The sequence below is a fragment of the Tamandua tetradactyla genome, chromosome 3 (genome assembly GCF_023851605.1).
Source record: "Tamandua tetradactyla isolate mTamTet1 chromosome 3, mTamTet1.pri, whole genome shotgun sequence".
Classification (NCBI taxonomy): Eukaryota; Metazoa; Chordata; class Mammalia; order Pilosa; family Myrmecophagidae; genus Tamandua; species Tamandua tetradactyla.
In genome coordinates, this window is record NC_135329.1 from 30,282,717 (window position 1) to 30,304,475 (window position 21,759).

Consider the following 21,759-nt stretch of genomic DNA (forward strand, 5'->3'; position numbering starts at 1 on the left):
GATGGAAGAAAACAATATATATATATTCATTCTGTCTGGCTACATATCAAGAGTACCTCCATAAGTGAACATTTTCTCTGAGAAATAAATTTAACATCCAAACCATGTTTCCATACTCACATTTCCTTACCTATTTTCATTCAATTGAGTCCAATAAAGAACTGTTATATACAAATACTTGGGTTCTGTAGACCTTGAATTGGGTCAAAGCAACCAAAATTAATTGGTTACTTATGTTACTCTGCTAAATCCTGAGGGAGGCTGTGGTGGTTTAGAGCTATGTACCCTAGAAAATCATGTTCTTAAACTTAATCCATTTCTGTGCATGTGAATCCTTATAAAGAGGACCTTCTAATAAAGTTTCTTCAGATGAGCTGTGGCCCAGGATTGGTCTTAATCCTATTACTGAAGGCCTTATAGGGAAGGTCAGAGAAAGAGAAAAAAGCCACAGAGGGAACAGCCTGACTCTCAACAGAACCTGGGAGAGAAGGGAGAGGCCAGAAGTTGCCACGTGCATTGTGACAGAAAAGCCAAGACTAAGGACTGCCACCAGTCAACTCCAGAACATCAGATTCTTCTTTCTTGTCTTGATGATGCTTGATTTTGGACTTCTAGCCTCAAAATCATGAGCCAATCAATTCCTGATATCTAAGCCAACCCATCACATGGTATTTACTTTAGCAAAGAGGAAACTAAAACAGGGACACAAAGATATTTAAATTATGAATTCTATGAGGACTGAGATTGGTTCTGGTTCTGATTCACCCTAGTCCTGGGTCTGCCTGGTTCACCTACAAGTCAGTGAAGTGACTGGACTGTAGTCACTTCTCTCATGCTTCTACTGCTCTCCTATTTTTCTCCCATTCATACAAAGACCAAGTTTTACCTTAAAATAGTGACAATTATTAATTTGTTTCATTAAATCGGGTTTTAAACACTTATATGGCTTTAGAACCCTAAATATATTAATAATCCTTTAGCTATCAGCAAAAGCTGAACTGTGAAATGCTAACTGTCTAGTTTAAAAGCTTAGTACTCTATGGACCAAGTCAGAAAGTCCTCAGAACATTCATTCATGAATTCTACATTTTTGCCCATAAACTCAAAGTTGCAGTAGTTGGTGCCCTATGTGGTAAACTGAAAATGAATATAGCACATGGGTTTAGGAATCCTTGAACAGATGGGAACTGTCCCACCAATACTTTAAGGAGAAATGAGGATGACAAAAAGATTTTAATAGCATTGAGAGGGACATCCTTATTCTTACTACCATACCTAAAAACTTACTTCCTTACCTATCTTCAGTTACCATGTCCTTCTTTACCCCTAAAAGGTGCATACACAGTTTTAAAATAGTTTTTCTAAATGGGTAGGGTGAAGAGAGAAACAGGGGAAACTCTACTTCAAAATTTGACTGTGAAAATATTTTCTACAGGCATTATAATTAATTGGGCCCATGGGAGGAAATGGATGGTAGATTCTCATTGATTTTCTCAGAGCCCTGTAATGGCCACTGGCTTCCCCATGCTTCATCTGTGTGATAAAAGTCCCACATAGGCCACTTTGGGGATTAGGCCTATTGGCTGAGATTAGTTTCCTTTAAAACTAATGGAAACTAATTTCAGTTTCTTTAAAACTATGACCTTGGCCCCGAATTCTTCCAAGATTTACTTTGATGATAATATGTATGTGAAAGATACACATGGCTCAGTTAGAATTCATGAATTTCAAGCAATATTGAATATATTTCAAGTAAAGAATTTTTACACATTACTAGCATTTACCAATAGAATGAATTTTCAGCTACTTGTTTTAAGTAAGAATATGAAAAGTATGGCTTATTCTAGGTACTCAGGCATTATAATGAAAAAACAAAAGGCTTGAGTTATTTCGTTACCTAGCTCCAAATTATACCCTCGTACAAGTGTTAGTGGGATTTATAGAAAAAGCAAGGAGTCCTAAGGAAAAGAGTCACTTAAATGATTTAGAAACTTTAAGAGCCTATAAATGATCACATTTTAGCTGTATATCTATGTGCCTGGAATAACAGATACATTTCAATTTGAAAACAGGAAGCTAAATCCCTCAAAATTATTTCTACATTTCCTTTTGAGAGATTGCAGGATATGCTTTATTTCTCCAATAAGACTAACTTTAATCTTACCTCTGGTAAGCAGAATTCAGGAACAGAATCCACAAATACATGACCTGAGCACTCCTTTAGCTCCTAAAAGAAATGAAAAGAAAAAAATACTAGGAGATATACAACATCCAAGAAATTTAATCCAAAAACCAAACTTTTCATGAAGAATCACAGACTATGTTAGAGTAGAGGGGAGCTGAAAGGTTATTTAAAAGGCCAGCTGTTGCCTGTTTATGCTCAGGAGACTATGTGTCTTAATAAGGTAAAAATGCTTGCTAATTGGTGGCAGACTCAGAACTAGACTACACATTTCTTGCTGCCTCTTCATGAATGGACACATACTACTTCTATAACACATGATAAATGATTTCCAAATAATATTTATATAGACCATATCAGCAACATCAGAATTATCTAGGGACACTGATTAAAGATTTCTGGACCCTATCTAACACCAACTCTCTAGAATCTCTGGGAATAAGGCAATGGAATCTGTATTTATAACAAGCATCTCCAGTGATTCTGTTATGCAATCAGGTTAAGTTTCACAGCCCCAGATAAACACTTAGAGCCTCTTTATCCTTCTATCAAGAATTGGAGGGAAATATGGAGGGAAGTCAAGAGTAGGCAATAGAGATTAAACAATTACCAATACCACGAATATAATCTCCCTAACCCTACCCAAGGCCTACCATATTGAATATGCTTCTCTTAGTTTGGGTTCCTGCTGAAGCAGCCCCTGAAGAAAGGGTTTGAGAGCAAGCACTTTATATGGGAGATAAAAAATAAGCAGGGTAAAGGGAAGGGAAGATGGCTGATAATGGATCACACTGTGAGCGACTGGTACTTATTCTCAGGGGAAATTGCTGAGAAAAGTTATAGACCATATACCTCAGAATTACCCCACTGAGGGACAAGGGATCTGGGATGTTTATATATTCAACTCCTATATTTTGTGCAGCTTCAGGGAAAAAACTTTTAGGTAAAATAATATGGACATCTGGAATCCCGACAGAATACATTTAAGTATGAGAGATAAAGGTGGGCCCCAAGAAAGTCTGCTACAATGCCTACAGAAGGCCACGAGAGTTTTTGTCTCTCAGTGACATTTTAAACACAAGTCTCAGATAAATTGTTTGTGCTATCAAGATCAATGCTATCTATGATTTCACAATAAAATAGAGTCTGAATGATTTTATTCTCAATCTTTACCTGAAAATAGGATAACTATATGTGATAATCCTTTTGAATTTTACTATCCTTTATAATTCTCATATTAGAATCCTGATATATTTCCTCTCCTTGTCTTACACTGTCAATTGATTCCTCTACTCATATGAGTACTATTAACCAGATAGGCTGAGTCAAAAAAAAGATTGAAAATAGTTCTTAATTATAATTTACTTGAAAGCTAAAAACAAACGGACAATTATGTCTAATAGGAGTATACTCCCAACTTTTTTAGGATGAGGTTAAAAACAATTACACATAGGCAAATCATGGAAAATTTCAAAGCTTTGTCTAGTCTTAAATTGGCTATGTAATTTTCTTCCTCATAATGCTACATCGGGGCATGTATATCTTATATGATAAAGTCTATTCTCTAGAATCTCAACCTTCCTGCCTGGAGAAACATATTTGCCATTCCAAACACTTACAATGCCACTGCATTTTATTCACCACTCCCTTCTAATGAAATATTCCCACACATACATGCAAGTCATTTCACTCACAATGCACTGGTAATGAGATGCTTCTGAGCCTTTCTCAGGGAACAATGATTTATAGCCAGCAGGAGATTTAGGCTGAAATCAGGTACACAGGTTCCTGAATGTCACATAATTTTACAGTTAGCTATGAGGGAAATCTGGTTTTAAATTGCATTTGGCTTGCACATTAGGTTGGGGTGCATGTAACTGGAATTAATTCTGTAAAAAGAGTGTGTCTCTTTATTTAACAATATCTATTAAAGAAGGCAATGCCTATTCAGAGCAATCATTTTAAAAATCTTAAACTCCTTATTCACTTTTTCCAATCTGTGAAACTTATGAGAGGAAGAATGGTTTAGGAGACTATGAAGCAGCCTGGTAAGACTGACAGTGTTTAAACCTTTACCTCTGATTTTTAGTATAAAATTTGACTAGATTATAGTTTTTAATGCTTTATTTTCTACTTTTGATCCATCATTTATAAATTAATTATCTAAATAATGACATGAGGAAGGAATTACTATAAGGTTATGAGGATAACCTAGTCACAAAAAATTTAACAGCTTTGAAAAAAGAGACGTAATTTAAGTCATTTACTTTAGATCTAGTTAGACGGTACTGAAAGTCATAAGACTCTAATCTTAAATTCCTAAAATGGTGCTCTTTTCCCACAACCTATAATATTGCCCACTCTAGGTTATCAGAAAAGGGCTGGAATATAGTCATATCATAGTCTGGAAGAACCTTTATTCTACTTAAGAACCATCTGTCCCCATATCCTGCAAAGGCACACGCCTTAAAAGTTAAACACCCCACTCCTCAGTCTGTTCTCCATATAGCAATTAGAGTAATCCACTCAGAAGATGATAATGCCCTCTCCTCAACTTGCTATGGACTCTCATCGGTCTTAGAATAAAACCCAAACTTCTTATAAAGCCCTACCTGATCTGACTCCTGACAGACTCCTGACTCAAGACACACTTGAGTTTACAATTTTTTTTTAAAGCTTTAATCTTCCTAGTCACAGAGTTAGTACAGCTTCAAAATGAGCTGGACTGAACTACTTAATAAGCATTACCTTTCAAACTCACTGCAATTTCTTCCCATGGTGATAAAATACACTTATTGTAGAAGTACTAGACTTTTTTTTTTTTTCTTACATGGGCAGGCAACGGGAATCGAATCTGGGTCCTCAGGCATGGCAGGCAAGCATTCTTACCTGCTGAGCTACCGTGGCCCGCCCGAAGTACTAGACTTTTATACATGACCAAATTAGATATGAATCTGAATGCTGAGATTTTTAAAAACAATAACTGAACACCTCAGCATGGATTCTGGGATTTTTCAGGAATAATGCATGTTGAAAAAAGAGCCCATCAGTCACCATACTACAGGGTGGCTCCAATATGACAAGGCAGCTTTCCACTGGGTATAGATATGCTTCAGTTAATCATTACCTTGTCCAAGAAAGCATTTCCATCCTTTAGAGACCAGCCAGGAAGATTGGACAGCCTGGGACTGAAAAACAAAGATTAAATTATCCTAAATAAATTATAGTTCTCAGTGATTTCATGGTGACTGTACTATCTCCATGAAGTTAAAAAGTTTGAAATTACTGGCAGCAAAGCTCATGGAAAATACCAATAGCAAAGATGAAAAATAACCATACTGTATTAAACTTAAGAATTAAGTGGCAATGGAATATTAAGAGGTCAAATAGTTCAACACTGAATTGGGAAAAAATAATAGAAAGCTATGCACAGTTGTAATTGAGAAATCAGGATTTAAGGGATGATTTTGAATATTGAATGATTACACAAATACTTCCTTTTGCTTTCTGGCAAATTAGAGTAGACAAAGAAATACCTGAAATCTCTGAATTATAACCCAGCTGCATTGATCTTTGATAATGATTGTACAGCCCTTATCTTCTGCCCCTGTGATTGTAAAAACCTTGTGATTAACTTTCATCTGCATCTAGTTATCCAGTTTTTCAACTTTAGATTCTTGTATTCACTAAACATAGCCCCTAATGTTTGCTAATGAAGGGTCTTGGGTCCGCCTGGGAACTAACCCACCCCAAGTCCAAAATTATCTTGATGACCCAGACTGGATTTAATCTAAGTGGGCACCTGACATGTGCAGTAGCTTAGACTTTAACCTACAAGTCACCTATACCTTACTCTGTCATTTTCTTCCATACATTCTGCGAGTAAGCATGTAATCAATCTGCACATGCTCAATAATTAGACCACCTCTAATTACATCATCTGGGGCCACAGTATCCATCATCCTAAACCCTGCCCACATTTTCTCTAATAAAACTACCCGAATTACTGCAGTTCAGAGAGATAGATTTTGGGCTGCTAGGCCTTCTGCTCTCCTGCTATATGCCTAGTCATAAACTCTTTCTCTCTTTGAAATCCTGGTATCTCAGGAAATGGTTATTGAGTGTGTCAGGCAAAAGAATCCATGGCCTTTGTCTGGTAACAATTTGGAGACCCTCTGGGGATGCATGCCCAAATCTCTGGAGCCCTAGCAGAGCATGTAAGCCAGGTAACCAAGCTTTTTGCAGCCGCTGGACCGAATTTATTCTAGAGGTACAACCAACAGGGTTCTCTGTTCCGCTGGCACTCCAGAGACTTTGGGTACCTTGAAAAGCTTCAAAGAGAGAAAACACTTCCAGTTCCACATCTAGACATCTGACTGGGTGAGTGGGTCATCAGGGTAAAAGTTGACTGGGGACTAATAGGCGATTCAAGTGCCCTTGATGTAGGCCTGGGTAATGTTTCCAGAACAATCCCCTTGTTCTGATTTGGGGTACCATACTAAACAGTTTTGAAGCCCTGACCTAATCCAATAATTAACTGGTGTTTAATGAAATTAAGTAGGCCTGTTTAAGATTAGCTGGTACATTACCTAGATATTGGTTAACTGTTAAATTGGTGTGATAAGTGTTTTACGTCTGTTTAATTGTTAACTTATGTGTTCAGTGTGTGTTCTGTACGGGGTTTGAGGCCCTGGCCTAAATTTGTCTGTTGATTATACTCCTAAAAAATGAGTAATCCAACAATTAATTGGTATTTAATGAAGTTAAGTAAGGCTGTTTAAATGTTAGCTGGTGTGTTACCTGGGTATCATAAAACTTGATGTTTGTTTAATTGTTAATCGGTGTGTTAAGTGTTTAATGCCTGTTTATTAGCTGGTGTGTTCAGTCTAGTTATTAATCAGTGTTTTCCTTCATTTATATTGGTCAAATGTTCCTAACTGGTTACTGATTACAGAAATTCTTTTAAAAAGGGAATCTCTGGCTGTATTGAAAATTGAAAAGATTTTGCTCATGAGTCTATAAAAAAGGTTTTATTTCTGTAGCATAATCTGGCCTCAATATGATTTAAAAGGAAAATACTACCATTATAGTTAAAGATATTACAGTTAGAATTGTTCTGCAAAAAGGTCAAAATGGGATAAGATAATATATTCAATACTTTCTCTCTCTCAAAAGTATTTCTGTATTTCTTGTTTTTCTGTGTTTCTAGTTTTTTGTTTAACTAATTTTCCATTTGTGACTGCATGCATTTTCACTGTATATTCTCATACCTTCGGATGGTAAAAGAAAATTAATAAGAAGATTCTTAAAGAGCTCTATTTAAACTACTTAGAAATAATTAGGTGCCTGATATTAATATATAAATTGGTACTTCCAAAGTAAATGAGTAAAAAGAGGAAAAAAAAAACTCTGGGGTGGGCCACGGTGGCTTCAGAGGACCTGGGTTCGATTCCTGGTGCCTGCCCATGTTAAAAAAACAAACAAACAAGCAAGCAAGCAAACAAACAAAAAACTCTGAAGGGCAAGATTTAAAACTTTAGTTCTGTAATTACTGTAAACAAACCTGGACATTAGAAAGAAACAAACTGCCCCTGGAATTTCCTTAAGGCAGCAAAAACTGCCAAAGGGCTGCCTCTGGAAAAAACAAAGAATTTTTCCAATTGTCCTGGTCACAGCTTTTAGTGAAATAAATTTAATAATTGGAAATAATTAAAAGAAGGGCATAGGAGCTCTCAAAATTCCATGGCCCTCATCTAAAAACGTTCAAACTCAAACTCAACAAACTTGATATCTTTCTGTCTGTGCAACCTATCCCTGCCCTAAGGCCCAACCACCTAAAGCAGTGATGGGGAACAGCTACGCACAAAAAGATATGGCGAGGTGTGATTTAGAATTATTTTTGCTGGCCTGGAAATTAGAAATGGTAAGCATAAAATACTATAAAGTATGGTATGATGGCGCTCAGTGGCAAAATTCTCGCCTGTCATGCCGGAAACCTGGGTTCAATTCCCAGTGCCTGCCCATGCAAAACAAAACAAACAAAAAAATACTACAGAATAGAATAGGCTATGTTTGCTAATATTATTTTTCCAATAATACCTTTGTAGTGGTGTGCTGGCTTGAAAGGAAGTATGCCCCCTAGAAAAGCCATGTTTTAATCAAAATCCCATTTCATAAAGATAGAATAATCCCTATTCAATACTGTATGTTTGAAACTGTAATCAGATCATCTCCCTGGATGATGTGATTTAGTCAAGAGAGGTTGTTAAACTGGATTAGGTGATGATATGTCTCAACCTATTTGGGTGGGTCTTGATTGGTTTATTGGAGTCCTATAAAAGAGCAAACACTTTGGAGGGTGAGCTAGAAGATAAAACAATAGAACTAGAGCACACAAAAGAACAAATGGCAAGAAAGATGGAAAAAAATGCAACTGGATCTTAGGGAAATGATGGACAGCAAGAGGCGCAAAAATATAAGAATTTTTGATGTCCCAGAAGGGGAAGAGAAGAGTAAAGGGCTGGGAAAGTTAGTTGAAGATAAACTGGAGAAAATTTCCCAACCATTATAAAAGACACAAATATGCACATCGAAGAGTTTGCCCAGCAAACTCCAAACAGAATAAAACTGAACATGTCCACTTCAAGACCCATATTAATCAGACTGTTAGGTATTGAAGAAGAACAGAAAGTCCTGAAGGTAGCATAAGAAAAGCAATCTACTACATACAAGGGAAAACACCTAAGACTGTATCAGCAAAGTAGCAGGATACAAGATTAATGTGCAAAAATCAATAATGTTTCTATACACGAGCAACGACCTATCTGAGGTGACGACTAAGGAAAAAATTCCATTCAGAATAGTGACCAGAAGAATTAGGCATCCAAGAATAAGCCTAACGAGGCATGTCAAGGACTTATACACAGAAAATGACAATATATATTATATAGTATATAAAGTCTAATACTATTATTTAATTAATTCTTATTTCTGAAAGCAGCTTCATTTAAAAAACACCTTAAAATGCTTATAAAAATTAAAGTTCAGACTGTAAGCATTAACTGTTTTCTTTAAATTCTGAAATGCTTTGCTCTTTATATAATCTAGTAGATCCCTGTGTGACACCTGAGACTCAGATTTAGTTCTCCAGCTCTGAAAGACAGTATAAAGTCATATAGCAACTGTTAAAAAAAAAAAACTAAACTAAAAATGGTCAAACTCTGAGGAAAGATGTGATGAAACTGACTTGGTTAAAACTAAGATAAATAAGGTAAAGAAAATAAAGCTTTAACTTCTGTGTGCGATAAAAGAAAAATGTTTATTTTGTCCAAAATTTACACTATCTAATTTTATCTATCTAGTCAGTTAAACAATCTAATTCAGCTTTATTTGACATACAACCTGAATAAGGAAAAAAATTCTTAATGTTCTGTACAAGTTACTGTTATGCGATGATGCATTTTAGAGTATTTTGGGCAGAAAATGAAAAAGGGTTTGCAAAGTTCCTTGAGGGACTGGGAAAAATAAACCGATTAAACTTCCCCACCTGGGGAATTCCTGACATTTTCTTAAGCAAGAGGGGCTCCCAATTTAATAAGCCAAGGCCTCAATTTTGAGGCTTGCCCTTATGAAACTTATTTCTGTAATAGTAAACTGAACCTACTTAGGGTTAGGGTCTAAGAGTTATCTCCAGAATCTCTGCTGTTGCTCAAATGTGGTCTCTCTCTAAGCCAACCTCTGAGCTTCCCCCCAGCATGGGACATAAATTCCACGGGTGTAAGCCTGGCACTGGCAGTGTGAAACATAACTGGCCCTGGCACTGTGAGACTTAAGTACCAAGGATGAGCCTGGCCCTGACATTATGAGGAACTGACCAAAGAGGGGAAAGAAATAGAATTTCAATGCCTAAGAGATTTCAAATCGAGTCACGAGGTCATTCTGAAATTCTTACACAAATTTCATCCAGATATTGCAAGCTGCCACAATACAACAAACTCAACAAGCCAACAGTGTTCCCAGAAAGATACCCTGTGTCCATAACATGTTACTTATTAGGTTTATTTTTCAGAAGTGTGAAACATTCAGATTGTTCCAATGCCAGAGAAGCTCTGAGATCCAGAGATACTGGCCTCTCCAAGAATAACAACTGGTTTCATTGCTTTGCCTCTCCATGACTACACCCCTTTTCAGCCTTGAAGCAGTTAGAGTGTGATTGCACAGATATCCCTCAAGATCAAGAGATAATTATCAAATGAGTGGGTGGAACTGTGACTGAGAAATCAGGATTTAAGGAATGATTCTGATTACTGAATTGTTATATAAATATTCCTTTTCTGATTTCTGGCATATTGGAGTAGACAGGGAAATATCTGAAATCTCTGAATCGTAATTCAGTGCCTTTGATCTCTGATACTGGTTGTATAGCCCTTATCTTCTGTCCCTAGTGATTGTAAAAACCTTGTGACTAACCTTCATCTGTATCTATTTATTCAGTTTTTCAACTTTGGAGTCTTGTAATCACTAAAGATAGCCCCTAATGTTTGCTAATGAAGGGTCTTGGGTCTGCCTGGGAACTAACCCACCCCAAGTCCAAAATTATCTTGAAGACAGAGACTGGATTTAACATGAATGAACCCACCTGACACATGCAGCAGCTTAGACTTTAACCTACAAGTCAACTCTACCTCATTTTGCCATTTTCTTTCATATATTCAGTGACTAAGCATGTTCAATAATTAGACCACCTCTAATTACATCATCTGGGGCCACAATACTCATTATCCCAAACCCTGCCCATCTTTTCTCTAATAAAACTATCTGAATTGCTGCAGTTCGGTGCTGCAGATTTTGGGCCACTAGGCCATCTGCTCTCTACTACGTGCCTAGTAACAAACTCTGTCTCTCTTTGAAACCCTGGTGTCTCAGGAATTGGTTACTGAGTGTATCCAGCAAAAGAATCCACAGCCTTTGTCCGGTAACACGGTAATAAAGAAAAAAAAGAAAGATGGGACACTAGAGCATTTTATATTTTTCCAATCACTGTGGACTAATTTTACTGTATTTACATTTGAGAAGGACTCAGAAGAGTGAGCAGAATGAGTATCATTATAATGCAGACTAGTGAAACAAGACTCAGAGAGGTTACGCGCTCACAAGAACGCTACCTAAAAAGAGACTCACAATCTACAAGCCAAAATTCATTGAGAGTTGAAATACCTGAATTCTAGTCAATTCCATATTCTGGATCCACTGCTTATGAGTTGATTAGTCAGTTATCACTGGCAGCTTTAGTTTCCATTTTGAAATTGAAGTTAGTTTTCCCAAATGTTACAAAATGACACCACAATACCAAATATCTTGAAGGTAAAGTTAATTTCATGTAAGGGATATTTTACATTAAAAAAACCTAGATTCAGTGCTTGCTTTGGCAGCACATATACTAAATCTGGAATGATACAGAGAAGACTGGTATGCTCCCTACACAAGGATGACACGCAAATTTGTGAAGCGTTCCATAAAAAAAAAAAAAAGTCTAGATTCAGAAATCATTCACTCTGGTAATCTCAGGATTTACCTCTGCACTATTAATTGATCAGAAGAATTAAAATGGAGGCAGGAAACACACACAATTCAATAAAGAAAAAAATAAGTTGGTAAAAAATACTGAATGATCAAGGAGACATATCAGGAGTACACCATGAATGGCAAAAGGACTTAAGAACTTCTCCACAAAATTAAAATCGTGAAGTAAAAATTAAGGGCAAAAGAAGGATATGAGACTAAATGGACTCTATAACCAGAACCAAAATATTAGTTTAGGTTCTCACCCACTCCCAAAAATAATTTTTTCAAATTCTGATTTTGTAATTAAGTGATAGGTATGAAAGTTAAATATAAACATAAATATGTGAATACTTGTCAATCTTCTACTGAAGGTTAAAAACCTGAGTAAAATATATAATGTATCTAATTTCAGAAAAAGGTAAGAATTTGGGGGGTAACTTTCAATTTTAACATGATTCCAAACTTCCAGAAGAGTTGCAAAAATAGTACAATGAACTCATACATATCTTTACCAAGATTCACTGTTTCCATTTTGTCTTTTTCAAAAGTGAGAATTTTGAATTATACACTTGAGAATGAAAATCACTACTGGGAAAATCACATTGATTGTTATAAATTATTTCTGATACTCTCTCTAAGCCCAACTCTGCAAGAGAAACCACTGCCCTCCCCACTATGTGGGACATGATGTCCAGGGATGAAAGTCTCCCTGGCAGTGTAGGAGATAACTTCCAGGGATGAGCCTGGCCTTGGCACCAGGGGATCAACAATGCCATCTTGACAAAAAGGGGGAAAAGAAGTGTAACAAATAAGGTAATAGTGGCTGAGAGAGTACAAATACAGTTTTGAGAGGCTACCATTCCTGACAATCATAAAGAATACCTTAGGGGGCATTATTTAAAATTTTACAAAGGTTCTATGCACTAGGGTAATTTTCCAAAACCTACATCTCTAGATGGGTCCCTGGACCATGTAAGTTCTGAAATACAGAGGGGTCAGCCCTTCCAGAAGATCAACCAATTCCATCCCTGTATCCCACATTATTGACAACCCCCTCCAACATGAAAAAGTTAAAATGGGCATAGCCCAAATACCCCTGAAGAGTTGGGAGAAAGAGCAAAGGTGTCAGTGGAGTTATACAGAGAAGGTCGGGTTTAACAAATGAGTATGAGTGCTGAATCATTTTACTGATATTTCTTTTTAGCATTTAGTACTTTAGAGCAGCTAGAAATAAAAATCTAAAATTGTGGATTTGTAACCCATACCAAACTCTGAAATCTGTTCTACAACTAATTGTTGTGATGAACCCATACCAAACTCTGAAATCTGTTCTACAATTAATTGTTGCGATGTACTTCGAAATTTATTGTTTTTATGTATATACGATATTTAAAGAGAAGTAGTATAACAGACACGATAGGATTTAACAAATGAGTATGACTGCTGAATCATTATATTGTTATTTTTCTGTTGGACTCCAGTGTCTTAGAGCAGCTAGAACAAAAAAACAAAAAATCGTGGACCTGTAACCCATACCAAACTTTAAAATCTGCTCTATAACTACTTGTTAAAATATACTTAGAAATTTATTGCTTTTTGTATATATATATGTTATATTCCACAATTAAAATAAAGTTAAAAAAACACAAAAACTTAAGTTCATAATAAAAAAAAATTATACCTGATAAACATTTATTTTTCTCTGGGACTTTTATGCCCTAACTTCTCAAGAGAAAAAATTCTATCACCACTAGCTGTTTTAATTTCCATCTCATTTCTTAATCACATGTCTTTACTTGTAGAATTCTTACTTTTTGAAAAATGTATTATCAGATCAGTTTGAAAAGCCAAGCACTGTAATAAAAGTGCAATGTCAAGGCAATGTGGATACTGCTTTCATTTCATGCATGCTAACTCTCTAAAACAAGGTTGTAAATATCTCACTTTCCTTTACAAAGATAACTGGATCAAAGAACATGTATTTTCTCTGTCTCTAATGAGACAAAATACAGAAGACTGATTCATTCATTTGTCCTCAAGAAATCATTAGAAAGGGTATACTCCTTAACAAAAACTAATTTTTAAAAAAGCAAAAACTTAGGTATAGTGGGGTCTGAACTCTTGACAAATGCCCTATGACATCAAAACCTTCTATTAAACACCCATAGTTATTTTGGATTTGAGAAAATGCTAGTAAATAGTGCCAAAGATGAAGAGCCACAAAAATCTCTCACCAAATGGCAAAGGGATGCTAACTATGCAGATGAAAAATATGGTTAACGAATTCCACTGAGTTAATGAATAAACTATAAACAGCAATTTCTGAGCTATTATTACTTTGTTTTTATTGACTATAAAAACTGATTATGCAAATTTTATAAACAAGTAGACAGTAGAGTCACTCCACAAAAAGCTATTTAACAAAATATGGGAGGTTAAAATATTAGAAAATTATGATCATAAATAAGCATATCTTTGTATTCATTACTTAACAATCACATCTTAGGGAAAAAAGGCCATACTTTATAATTAAGAAAAACATATCTATAGAAGACCTAAATTTTTGATGAGTTTTTTAAAAAAAATAAGATAGTATTCTCATGGTTCAAAACCAAAAGCAAACAATTAAGGGAATTTTATATGAATTTATCACCTAGAAAAATACTGAATGTAGAAGGAACAAGATGATATATAATTGATTTTTTCTTTATACCTTCCATTTTTCCAATTTCCTACTTTAAAATGTATTACTTTTATAATCAGAAAATAATGAAAAAGTCATGACTACATTCACTCATTCAAACAATATTCATCAAAAACTTACTAAGTAGGGCGGGCCGCGGTGGCTCAGCGGGCAAAGTGCTTGCCTGCTATGCCGGAGGACCTCGGTTCGATTCCCGGCCCCAGCCCATGTAACAAAAACGGAGAAACAGAATACAATAAAACAAGAAAATGTTTAAAGATGTTTCCCTTTCTTCCTTCCTTCCTTCCTTCTATCCTTCCTTCCTTCTCTCTGTCTTTCCTTAAAAAAAAAAAAAAAAAAAAAAAACTTACTAAGTATGAAAAGTGCTGTGATATGACAGAAAATAAAACAATCCCTGCCTTTTAGGAGTTTGCAACCTAGGATAGGGAAATAGTAATCAGCAAATTACAACACAATAAAATAGGAGGTATGATAGAGGTAACCAGAAGGTATGATGGGTTCACAAAGAATGGGCATTTATGAGAGGTCAGGTGGGAGAACGGGGACTAGGAGAAAGGAAGTGAAGGAGAAGGAGGTCTCTCCAAGACGGAAGTGTAAGCATTGCAAGGGAATGAGGTGCTCATATTCACTCAATTCATTTATGAATCATTATTTGTATGCATCAATCACTCAGCCAGGGGCTAGTGTTAAGATTGTAAAGCAAAACACACTTGCCCTCCTGAGGAGGTGGGAATAAGAGATAATTCAAATTTGTGATTACACAAATAATCAGAGAACACACTATTAAAGATGATCAAGCAGTATAGTACAAAGTACGACAAACATCCAATAAGAAGGGACCAGTCTTGGCAGTATCAAAAGACTTCCCTGAGGATATAATCATTGAGGTGAGATCTGGACTGTAATAGAGCCAAGGGGAAACTCAGGTCAGGGGCAGGATTGAGAGAGAAGAAAGAAAGAAGACAGTTTTAAATCCCAATCATTTCTTTCAGTTATTCTCATCATTCTTTGACATGAACATCTTACATGAAGGTTATTCAAATAAAACCTCAAGAAGAGTCCCAAAGACTTTCATCTTCCCCACTCCAATTCAACTAGACTTTCACTTATGTTTGTCTTTTATGGAAATTGTGGATCCATGAATGAATCTGAGGCAAGAGCTTCTGTTAAGCAGGCTAAGGGAAGGTGGGGGTGGGGGACAGGGGGAGGAGAGGAGCCTTCCAGTCTGAAGGAACAAAGTGATGGCTCTGAGACAGGGGGAAACAAGATTCCTTTGGATTCTAAAAGAAAATAAAGAGCAAGAGGCATAGTATAAAGAAGATACTGGATGGAAAACACAAAGACTAATATACCAAAATGAGAGCATAAGTATAGTATTTATTCAAAAAGCAATGAAAAACTACTGAAAGGTTTTAAACAGGAGAGACACAAGATTAGGACTGCATATCAAAAAAATTATTCTGGGGTAAAGTGAGATCATATGCCTTTTGATATTATATATAATCACTTATGTGAATTCCTACTGAAAATAACCTCAATGTAACCATGAGGAAATACAAGGCCTACCCAAATAACTTGCCTATACTATTAAAAATGTCAAGGTCATAAAAGATAGACTAAGAATTCTTCTTGGTTAAAGGTAATTAAAGATATGACAACTAAATGCAATATGTGATCTGGATTTATTCCTAGACCAGAGATCATTATAATTTTTTTATAATAAAGAGTTTTATACAGGCAATTGATTATGCATGAATAGGGTATGCAGATTAGATATTGGTACAGTATCAATGTAAATTTTCTGATTTTGTTAATTATACGGTGATTATATAATAGAATGCCCTTAATCTTAGGAAGTATGCACTCAAGTGTTAAGGGGTTAAGGAGCATAATATCTGCATCTCAATTTCAAAAGGTTCAGAAAAAAATCAAATTCATATATACAAAGAGGAAAAGATAAAACAAATGAGGCGAAATGATAACTATTGGTAAGGGTAACTGGAAGTTGTTTATACTAGTCTTGTGAATTTTCTGTAAATCTGAAGTTATTTCAAAGTAAAAGTGTCATAAAAAGATTTAGGATTCAGGAAGGGGCAAAATCAGAATTGGAGAAGTCAGGAGATTTTTGTGAACTTTTACAATTGTGAGCTATTGTTTAAATGATTATTGAAGCCATGCACATTTATTAAATTCTCTGGTTAGAGATTATGAAAGCTAAGTACTGAATATTAAAGAATTCCATCATGTGCTAGCCAGTTAGAGGAATGTGTAGCTCTAAAGTAGACAGAAAAGGAAGAATCAGAGAAGTAAGAGGTAAACCAGGAATGCACTACCATGAAGTCAGTGGTGCTGAAAAATCAGTGGTAAGATGAGGACTGGCAGATGTTCACCATATAATGATATGGAAGTTATTTGCGGCCTTAGTAAGAGCTGTTCTGATGGAGTGGTATGGGCACAGTATAGATTAGAGAATGTTTAGGAATGTTAAAGGAGAAAATGAGGTTAAAAAGTTTTTTTTTTTAATTTTAAATTACTAGCATCTGATGATATTTAAATGAAAAGGACTGAGTTAAGATGGTAAAGTTCAAAACAATGGAAAGACTATAAGAGTGAATGAAACCTGAGAAGGAAAAAAGGGACAGGATCCAGAGCAAGGCAAAAGAATTCATTCATATGACAAATTTTACTAAGCTGCTACTACATATCAAGAATTGCTCTAGGCAATGGAAATACAGTGGAGAAGAGACAAAACCCCTGTTCTTGTCAATTTACCTTCTAGTGGAGAAGAAAGACTATAAATAAACTATTTATATTTGTATATTAATATATATTTTATCGTAATAAATATAAATGTTATTAACAGATTGATGTTATAATTACGCATTAACATGTATTATATAGAATTACATATTAACATAATATATTTAACATATATAAATATATATTCAAATATAGATATAAGGGGAAATTTTAGGTTGCATATATATAAATGCATTAGAATACAAATTTAAAAAACCACACAGGACTGTACAACACAAACAGTGAACCCTAATGTAAACCATGAACTACAGTTAGTATAATCATAAAAGAGTTCTTTCATCAACTGTAACAAATGGACCACACTAATGCAAGGTGTTAATAAGGTGGCATATGGAACTCTATTTTATGCATGATTTTTCTGTAAACCTACAACTTCACACCCACAAAAATGTCAGGCAATGATAGGTGCTATGAAGAAAAATAAAGCAAGACAAGGGGACAGAGAGGGACAGGGGATATTATTCTAGCTAGGGAGATCACAGAAGACCTTGCTGATCAGGTACCACTGGAGACAGACCTATGAGCCATAAGGCTTTCTGGAGAAATAATACTTGAAACAGAAAACAAGGCCTGGAGGCATTTAGTTTTAGAAATAACCAGAGGACTAGTGAGGATGCAGAGAAATGAACAAGAAGAGGTATAATTAGAAATGAGACAGAAATAGCCAGGAGCCAGTTTAAGTAGGGCTTGAGATAAAATACTGGAATTTAGTAAGTGCAATGGGAAACCAGTGGGGGGCTGAGATTAGTGATGTAAATTTATTTATGTCTCAAAAGGATCACCTTGCTGTTGCATCGAGAATAAAGCCTATGGAAACACAGGGAAACCAGTTAGGAGACTAGTGTAACAATACAGATCATGGTAGCTAAGACTAGGGTGGCATAGTGTAATCGAGAAATCAGGATTTAAGGGATAATTTTGATTACTGACATACAGATATTTCTTTTTGCTTTCTGTTATATTGGAGCAGACAGAGCGAAATTCCTGAGATCTCTAAATTGTAATTCAGCTTCATTCACTTCTGATAATGACTGTTTAGCCTTTATCTTCTGCCACTGTGATTGTAAAAACCTTGTGACTAACCATTTGTACCCAGCTATCCAGTTTTTCAACTTTAGAGTCTTGTAATCACTTCAGACAGCTCCTAATGGTCATTAATGAAGGGTCGTGGGTCAGCTCAGAACTAACCCATCCCAAGTCCAAAGCCATCGTGATAACTGAGACTGGACCTAACCAAAATGGGCCCGCCTGACATGCATAGTAACTTAGACTTTAACCTATAAGCCAACTATACCTCATTATAAAATTCCACCATTTTCTTACCTGTGACTAAGCATGTAATCAATCTATGCACGCTCAATGATTAGATCAACTCTACTTAAATCATATCGGGCCACTGTGCTCATTATCCTAAACCCTGACTATCTTCTTTTCTATTAAAACTAGCAGAATTACTGCAGTTCGGGAAGACAGATTTTGGGCCAATAGGCCATCTGCTATCTTACTACATGCCTAGTAATAAACTCTTTCTCTCTTTGAAAACCTGTGTCTAAGGAATTGGTAACTGAGCACATCAAGCCAAAGAATCCATTGCCTTTGTCCAATATGAGCAGTGAAGATGAATATAGAACCAAAAGGATTTGCTGATGATGGATTGGGTGTACGATGTAAAAGAAAGAAGCCAAGTAAGTCTCCAAGGTTTCTAGCCCTGGAGCTAAGGCAGCACTTTTCGTATGGAATTAGGAGGGTTGCAATCATTTTACTAGTAGAACCCCCTTCTAAGAGTAAAACAATAGCAAAAAGGAAAGAGAGTGGAAATGGATTCCAGTGCTGAGCCAGGGCAGTAAGTATAAGGTTATTAGGTAAAGAAGAGAATGAACACTAAGGGAAAAGATGCAGCTGGGATTGTTTTGATGAATCCAATTCAGGTTTTGATTACCTAGAAAATCCATGCACCTACAGAGTGGGTTAGTGCCCTTTGGTATGCCCTCATAGTATCTTGTATTTTACTTTTCCAGTAATTTTCACAAATATATAGCTATACTCTTATCACAAATATAATTAAATTTTCAACTCTGCAATATCTCTCTCCTCTGACAGACTATAAGTTTCACGAGGAAAGGGAAGTTGTCTTGTTCACATCTGTAATCCCTGGTCCCAGCACAATGTAGATTCTTAATAAACACCATATGAATAAATGTTTTAACCTTTTGGGGGAAACAGACAGTAATATCAGGCTTTTTCAATAAGAAATAACCCTTAGCTATTTTTGCCAAGCAATGTATATGATACCTACAATTCCTGAACAATTGTAAATATATTATTTTTATTCTTTTGGAAATTATCTGTAGAATAGTAAATGTATTTTCTAAGCGCTGGGTACAATTTTCACTGAATTCTACCAGCTTTGCAAAAAATGTCTGGAATTATCTCTGACCTTATCCACATCACCTTATTGTTTCCCTTATCTCTGAAAAATCAATCGTTGTTCTTAATAATAATATTTCAAGATGGTTCACAGGATTATTGTTATGAACAATAACTGCATACAATGATGTCTTCAGGAATGACTGAGATAAAATTAGCTTACCCACTTGTACTGCTTTTAAGCTCTTAAATCAGCTTTAGGTAGCTTTTCTATATCCCCTCTTGCACGCAATATCAGTCTTTTGCTACTGGGAGTATATTTAATTTCTAAAAGTTAGCCATTTCTCTTATAAATTGTTGCTTCTAAAAGCAGCAAACGGGAAACCAATGTCTTATGATGATACTTCAGTAAGGGTAAACAGTGATTGTAGGCCTGAGGTAATCTATCTGCTTTAAGACATGGTCTTCAGCTGCATATATGATTCTATGATATTTAAACTTGACTAGTATGAAAATAATGTAGATACCTATCAAAAAGAAATGTCAGACTCTTAAGATGTCAAGTCTCTGAAAAAGTAGTTAAATGATTCTAAAATTCAATTCTTGGGCTCATCAGGTCAGCTCTTATATGAATTAGCAAGAAAGATGAAAAATATATGACCTCACTTGCACTAAGCAGTTGCAGGAACATTTTATAGAAGCTTAGAATAAGTTATAATAAAGAAGTCAATCAATAAATCAATAGAACATTTTCCATCAACCCAGCCAAAGGAAATTATTTTGATAAAGAACATTTTTAAGAGAACAATGTACACTTTTGATAACACTCAAGGTATTAGTAATCATTATACTAATGGGCACTATTTTTCAGCAAACTAAAGGTCATTTTGTTTTGGAATGCAACAGTACATACCTTTGAACAAGTGGCAAAGGAAGGAAACTGAGGGTAGAAGTCATGTCCAGTCCACAGTCTAACATAATGGTGGTTGATTTGAATTTGAGCACATTGCATGGTAACGTTGGATGCCCTGACAGGCAATACTGAAAAAGACACAATCAATAATCAATTAGAGAAAAAACCTAAAAAGTAAAGTGACATAAATAAAACCAATACTCTTCTAAGAACAGCTAACTTTCTATGGCTTCCTTCTTTTACTGATCAGGGAACCACTTCCCCTAGTAGTTCAATATACTAAGAAAACTCAGATCATACCCAATTTTTCATAAGGTACCTACCTCGTTACATCTTGGGCAGACCATATTTTGAAGGGGCTGCAGTTGTTTAAATTAGAAGGTTTTAAGGCTATAAAATCTGCTCTACTCTCAGGACTCCTCCAAATTTCCAGTATTTCATCTATATCCAAGTATTGCTTAAAGCTGTGGAAGTTAACTAAATTTTGAAGTGGCTCTTCAAATTATATTCTAAGTTTGTATTTCTCTTCCTAAAAACAGGTCAAGTGGTTTCCTAGAAAAGGAAATGGCTGTGAAGGTTAATTAACAAACACCAATAAAGATTTACTGCTCAGTTTTGTTAGAAGAAATGACTCAAAAGGACAAGTGACTTCTGTGATGTACAGATACTAAGCAGGAATGTGGGACACCTACTCCCTAGCAATCAAAAGTCTCTTGCCTCTGGCAGTAGAGCTCAGAAGTCAAAGAGGCAGAAGTCATAATAGTGTATTAAAAAGTGAGTAATGAGATAAGACAATACACTGATCTGAAACATCTGTCACATTCTCCTCAATGTAATGGTGATGACAGACAAGCCAGAGTGGAAATTATTTATATGGCCGGTGCCCTGTCACCTTTAGTAATTTTACTGCTGCTCTGAAGAAAAGAAGTAAAAGAAGAGGGAAAGACCTTTTCCCCCTCTTTTAAAGTCATTCAGTAGAGGCCTCCTTTGAACAGCAAAGCCCAGAAAGCGGAGGGGATCAATGTTGTTAATCCCTTGACAAGTACATTCTTTCTTTCTGATTTAAGAACAAGTACAGCACAAGTCAGAACATCAATGTCTGGCCCCACATGGCCACAATCGCTTAAGCTAAATCTTTCCAGGTATTTGTTACTCTGTTGGTTCCACCACGGGATAAATGTTCCACTTTTCTCCAGAGGAGATTACAGA

The 21,759-nt window shown here is 35.7% G+C and overlaps 1 protein-coding gene and 1 non-coding gene across 7 annotated transcripts in view; one reads left to right on the forward strand and one right to left on the reverse strand.

Annotated features, from left to right (window-relative positions):
• The window catches only part of INTS9 (integrator complex subunit 9), a 162,834-nt gene that overhangs the window by 110,047 nt on the left and 31,028 nt on the right, over positions 1-21,759 (reverse strand). For 3 of the 6 annotated variants that reach the window (XM_077152907.1, XM_077152909.1, XM_077152912.1), the window contains exons 2-4: positions 20,551-20,678; positions 5,310-5,370; positions 2,165-2,227 (exon numbers count right to left, since the gene is read on the reverse strand). In XM_077152907.1, the coding sequence (XP_077009022.1) occupies positions 2,165-2,227; positions 5,310-5,370; positions 20,551-20,678 (252 nt within the window). Of the gene's footprint in view, positions 1-2,164; positions 2,228-5,309; positions 5,371-20,550; positions 20,679-21,759 lie in introns of those variants that run through there. The other 3 variants (XM_077152910.1, XM_077152908.1, XM_077152911.1) reach the window with 3 other exon arrangements.
• On the forward strand, positions 11,598-11,704 carry LOC143678506 (U6 spliceosomal RNA). Its single transcript, XR_013173307.1, has one exon. It is a non-coding gene; the product is annotated as a U6 spliceosomal RNA (small nuclear RNA).